Here is a 5,337-nt window from a genome sequence, read left to right as displayed (position 1 = left end):
TGAACTTCCGATGTCATCCACAAGGTCATTTATGTATATTGTGAATAGCAACGGTCCTACGACACTCCCCTGCGGCACACCTGTAATCACTCTTACTTCGGAAGACTTCTCTCCATTGAGAATGACATACTGCTTTCTTAGTAGATACCGTATGAGTATCAAGTATTGTAAAGCCTGACTTAACAAGTTCGCATTTAAAGTTGATCGGACGTAGATTATGCGCATCTGAGACGAAAATCAGTATGCCGTGGGAAGTTCGCTTTACGACGCAGCAAGTTAAAGTTTATCCGCCAGAGACGAAGTTGTCGTGGCAGATTAAAGGGTTTAACGGCGCGGTCGCCGTGATGCAACGGCGCAGCCCCGCAAGGATGGCTGGCTTTGCATAACGCGCGCCGAGGTGGCGCTAGCCGGCGACGCCCGCTTTCCGGAAGCCGAGCAAGTGCGCGGACCGCGGCGGTGACTGGGCGTCGCGGCGCGCGGCGGGGGGGAGGGGGGCGGCCGGCGCAGAGGTCGCCCGCGGGAGGGGGGCGCCGCCCCTCTGGCGGGGAGCGTACTTAAGGCGGCGTCCCCGGCAAGCGGCACTCCAGTCTCCCGACAGACACAGACACGACGCCGAGTGTACGGTACGGGTACTCGGGAACGCGAGCACAGCGTCCAGCAGCAGCGGAACTCCGTCACGGGACTCGCTCAAGCGGCGCGCTCAGCTCCACACCGCGTTCCGAACTGAGACTTGCCGACGGAGACGCCGACTGAGAGGACCGCGACACGATGCAGGAACCGACAGTGGTGATGCCCAGCACAGTGATCTTCAGCAACCTGCGGCCCGAGGCCGAGCCCTTCGAGCCGCCGCCAATGAAGCACTCCGACACGCGCGACAGCATCTCGTCCATCGACAGTGACATCTCGTTGACGTTCGACCACAATGCGGAAGAGGGCGCGCACCTGGCCGACATGTCCGACTGCGGCTCCGACGCCGCGGAGTCGACCCCGTCGGCGGGTTCCAAGTCAGCGGCGACCAAGGAAGAGCCCGCTAAGGACGAGCCCCCTTTCGTGCCGCCCGACGACGAGCTCGCGCAGAAGATCGTAGCCCAAGTGGAGTTCTACTTCTCCGACGTGAATATCACCAAAGACGCGTTCCTGCTGAAGCACGTGAAAAGGAACAAGGAGGGCTACGTGTCGCTGAAGCTGATCTCGAGCTTCAAGCGCGTGAAGCACCTGGCGCGCGACTGGCGCTCCGTGGCGTACGCGCTCGAGCGCTACTCGACCAAGCTGCAGATCAACGAGGCGGGCACCAAGCTGCGCAGGGTGGACCCGCTGCCGGCGTACGACGAGACGGCGCCGTCGCGCACCGTCGTCGCGGCGCACCTGCCGCCCGACAGGCCCACCATCGAGGGCGTCGCCGACCTCTTCTCCAGCTACGGCGACATCGCGCTGGTGCGCATCGTGCGGCCCGGCAACCCCGTGCCGCAGGACGCCAGGGCCTTCCTGGCGCGCCACCCCGAGCTCGCCGGCACCGTGTGCGCGCTGGTCGAGTTCACCACCACCGAGAGCGCTCACCGCGCCCTGGCCGGCTGGCGCGCGCGCACCAGCGGCGTCGCCGTGCACGAGCTCGTCTCGCACGACGCCAACAACAACACGACCGCGGCGGGCGGCCAGCAGCAGCAGCCGCCGCGCAAGAAGTCTTCGGTGTCGTCCGGGCCGTACCACAGGAAGTCGGTGGTGACGCGCCTGGTGACGAGCGACTACTCGAGCAGCTGCTCCGAGGCGGAGACGGAGCCGCGCCCGCCGCCCTCCAACCCGCACAACATCCCGGTGGCGCCGCTGGTGCAGGCCGTGTCGGCGGCCATCCGCAGCACGGCCGGCGCCGCCACCATAGTCGCCGCCAAGGACCGGCAGGTAACGCGCGCGCGCACCGCCCCCGAGCTCTGCCCCTGGGTGGCGCAGCGGCGCGAGTCCGACTTCCGCCCCCGCTCCAACAGCGGCGTCACGCACCTGCCGGACAACGTGCTGCGCATGCCGCGCGGGCCCGACGGCGGTCGCGGCTTCGCGTCCCGCCCCAGGCCCCTGGTCTGCGCCTCGTGAGCGCAGCCTCCTCCTTCCCGGCGGCGGGGCTTCCGATCGGAAGCCGCAGACCTCGAGCGGCGCGTCGACCTCGGCCTCCGTGGCCGGTGACTGGCGCGGCCTTGGCCGGCCGCCCGCACCCGCCGGCCGTGACACCGATACCGATGCGGCGCCGCAAGGTCAGCGGCGAGCAGTGCGTGCGCGTGTGTTCGTGTGTGGTGTATCGGCCGTCGAACCGCCGTCGGCGCTGCTCTCTCCGAATCGGGCCAAGGCGGTCCGCTTCGGAGAAATAGAGAGAGACAGTTGATATCTGGGCGTATCTCCCAGCCTAAGTTATTCGATATTTATGTTGCTTGCTCCTCTTGTGTTTGCATCTCGAGTGTTGTTCAGCGATCATTTCTATCCCAAGAATCTTATTCTTGTACCCTTTCAAATATTTCCCTTCTCTTCTCGACAATAATCAGTAGAGAAAAAACTCCGAACATTGACTTTGATTCAACCTTCAGTTTGCTTTCCCTCTTGTCGACAAACATTCCTATCTTGGCCTCTAAAACTAAATTTATTTACAAAGTGCACTTGTTGTTTGTCGGCGGGAGGGAAACGCTACAGCTGTGCCTTAAAATTTTCGCTCCAAAACACTCGTTAACTGCTACGGAAATCGTATTGTAAAAATTGTGTGCTAATCTGATGTGATCTTGTATATGTAAACATATACGTATTGTGATGCAAATTATAATGTAATAGCTTTTCTCCTGAGGACGAAGGCTAGAAACCAAAGACTGAAACAAGGAAATTAGGATAATATGTTTGGTTGGATGTGTATTTTGTAACGAATATTGTTGTTCTCGTTTGATCTTTTTTTGTGTTTGTTTGAACTGTACTGTCGACGTCTGAGAATGTGTACACATTTTCCTTTTTAATAATGAATGATTTTCACGTTACGCACTGTGTCTGGTGTTTCATTTCTCTCAGCACCCCCCACCCCTTTCTCCTTGCCCCCACTGGCTCCTTTCACCGCGAGAGCGGACCACTGGGTCAGCGAAAGTGGCTCTTTCTTTCTCCAGCCGTTCCGCTGGCCGACTTCCACTGCCCAGTCGTCGCTTTCTCGTGCCTCCCTTCCATTCCCTTCCTCACACGGCTGCACCCATGTCCTACTCGAGCATGCCAACAGCAGACTGAAGAATGCAGCTGCTGCTTTACTAATGAGGCTACAAAGCCACAGTAACTAAAAGAAAAGTTATTTGTACCAGAAAGAAACTTCTTAAACCATTCTGTGAAAAAAAAAAAATTACTCAATTCTCAATTCAGTAAAGTCATAAACACACAGAAATTTTACTTAATAAAAGTCAGTATAGAAGTATTTCAAAGGTGGTAACTTCAAATGAAATACGATGCAAGAGTTAAGTCGATTGCAATATTCGAGACAATGTCTGTCTGTACCAGAAAGAACTCTCTTAAACAATGCTGTGAGAGAAATGATTCAGTTTCAATTTAATAAAGCCACAAAGAGACAGAAGTTTCATCTAATAAAAGTCAATACAGAAATATTTCACAAGTGGTAACTTCAAATGAAGCACGATACAAAAGTAAAATTGACTGCAATATTCGAGACAATGTCAAATATATGAAAAAAGTTTTACATAAATTAAACGTAACAGCTTGTCATGAATGGCGAACAATGTTTGTTTTACCATCTTCCAGTACAAGAATAGCACACTAAACTTTAAACACAAAACTATGGTACTGTTTAAAAAAAGGATTACTGTAGGAAAGAAAAATCAAGACAAAAATGCTTTATTAGTTTACAGGTACTAAAACAGGGTAGTGGAATGGCAAACAAGACTAGCAAGACAGGATAATTTCTGTTTACGAAACTTTTTTCATATTGTGTATTGAACACGTTCCTGAGAGAATGGCCTATGGGTTGAAAAACGAATCATTCTGGTGGGTTACGCAAGAAAAATAATGTTGACTGGTAACATATGTCAGTGGATGTAATAATTTTAGAAAAAGGTATTAGCAAAAAAAAAAAAAAATCTGTATTATGTGTATGCTAGAAAAGTCAGTGTCTCTAGGTCTGTAGATACTACATTATTGTCCACTACACAGAGGTCTTTGAATGTCACTACGAAGTACATTGACGCCATTTCTGGAAAGAAGAGATGACGGTCAGTAGCAGAAATGATGTGGCAGAGATAAGGTGGTAAGTATGTGAGCGTGAGCCTGGCTCGCTTTGGAAGTGGGGACAGGACGCTGCCGTTCCGGCAGAGAGCGGCTTCATTAGCGAACTTCCGACGAGCGCTTCGTTAGTTCCAGCAGGCGCTCGCAGCAATTAGCCCCCTCCCACCGCCCCCCCCCCCCTCACGACAGGATACCTTCTGGAGTGTGACCTAGGCCGGTCTCCCACACTTCCTGAGGAAAATCACCTCGACGGCAGGACCTTCGGCGCCTTGCCGCCACCGCAGCAGCTGCTGCTGCTGAAGGGCGCCTCGGCAGTATAAGGACTGCGAATCGGGCTGGCCTCGCTGCAGCCATCTGACATTCAAGCTGCACAAAACACAATGCCACACTCGCGCGCGTTGCTCGGCTGTTTCCGCATATGTCGCTAGGAAGCGCAATAAGCTCGCTCGCCAGGTGATAAAATATTGTTCCTGAACTTTACCACTAGAAAAATTGAGAAAAACTTTCCTCAGAGCCACATGCTCAAATGCCTCAGAGCTATCTCAAAATTACATTTTTAATCATTGTAGTCATGTAACGTAATTTCAATAAGTAAGTCACCCTAGCAGACATTATCAACCATACCAATTACGATAAAACAGTCTTGCATAGAAGAAATTATGTCGTCGCTTGATACTGTTCGTAAAAAGAGCGTTCGACACTGTATCTGAGACAAAGGTGTTAATCAGCAAAGATATAGAAAAGACGGTATTCATTCCACGAATATCTTTGACTTCCTTTATTACGCCTTTCACTTTTAAAAGATTGCAATTTCCTATCAGATTGCCATATAACGTAACGATAAATAAGCCTCAATGACAAACGTCTGAGACTTGCGCTGCGCTAATATGGCCACAAACTGCGCACTGAAGTCCTGCTATTTGCCATGCTCAAAAATTACAACTGAACTACGATGACTATTCGGAAAGTAAGGTCCGATTGGTCGTGAAATGGAAACCACTGTCAAAATCAAAGATGTTTTATTTTCCCAGCTTCCTCCCAGCTTCTTCTCTACATAGTCACCTCTCTAACATTTCCCTATACTGATTTACAGTT

At 52.4% G+C, this 5,337-nt stretch overlaps 1 protein-coding gene across 1 annotated transcript; it reads left to right on the top strand.

Moving 5' to 3' along the window:
• Positions 1-593: 593 nt before the first annotated feature.
• On the top strand, positions 594-3,002 carry LOC126481545 (la-related protein 6). The gene has a single exon (XM_050105374.1). It carries the CDS (start codon positions 769-771, stop codon positions 2,080-2,082), a length of 1,314 nt encoding a protein of 437 aa, XP_049961331.1. The 5' UTR covers positions 594-768; the 3' UTR covers positions 2,083-3,002.
• The last annotated feature ends 2,335 nt before the right edge of the window (positions 3,003-5,337 follow it).

The sequence above is a fragment of the Schistocerca serialis genome, chromosome 5 (genome assembly GCF_023864345.2).
Source record: "Schistocerca serialis cubense isolate TAMUIC-IGC-003099 chromosome 5, iqSchSeri2.2, whole genome shotgun sequence".
In the NCBI taxonomy this organism is placed as follows: domain Eukaryota; kingdom Metazoa; phylum Arthropoda; class Insecta; order Orthoptera; family Acrididae; genus Schistocerca; species Schistocerca serialis.
This window is presented reverse-complemented; position numbering and strand designations above follow the sequence as displayed.

Bases quoted from the DNA above. Each gene is read 5' to 3' on its own strand.
- LOC126481545 (XM_050105374.1), top strand. From the start codon at position 769: ATGCAGGAACCGACAGTGGTGATGCCCAGCACAGTGATCTTCAGCAAC.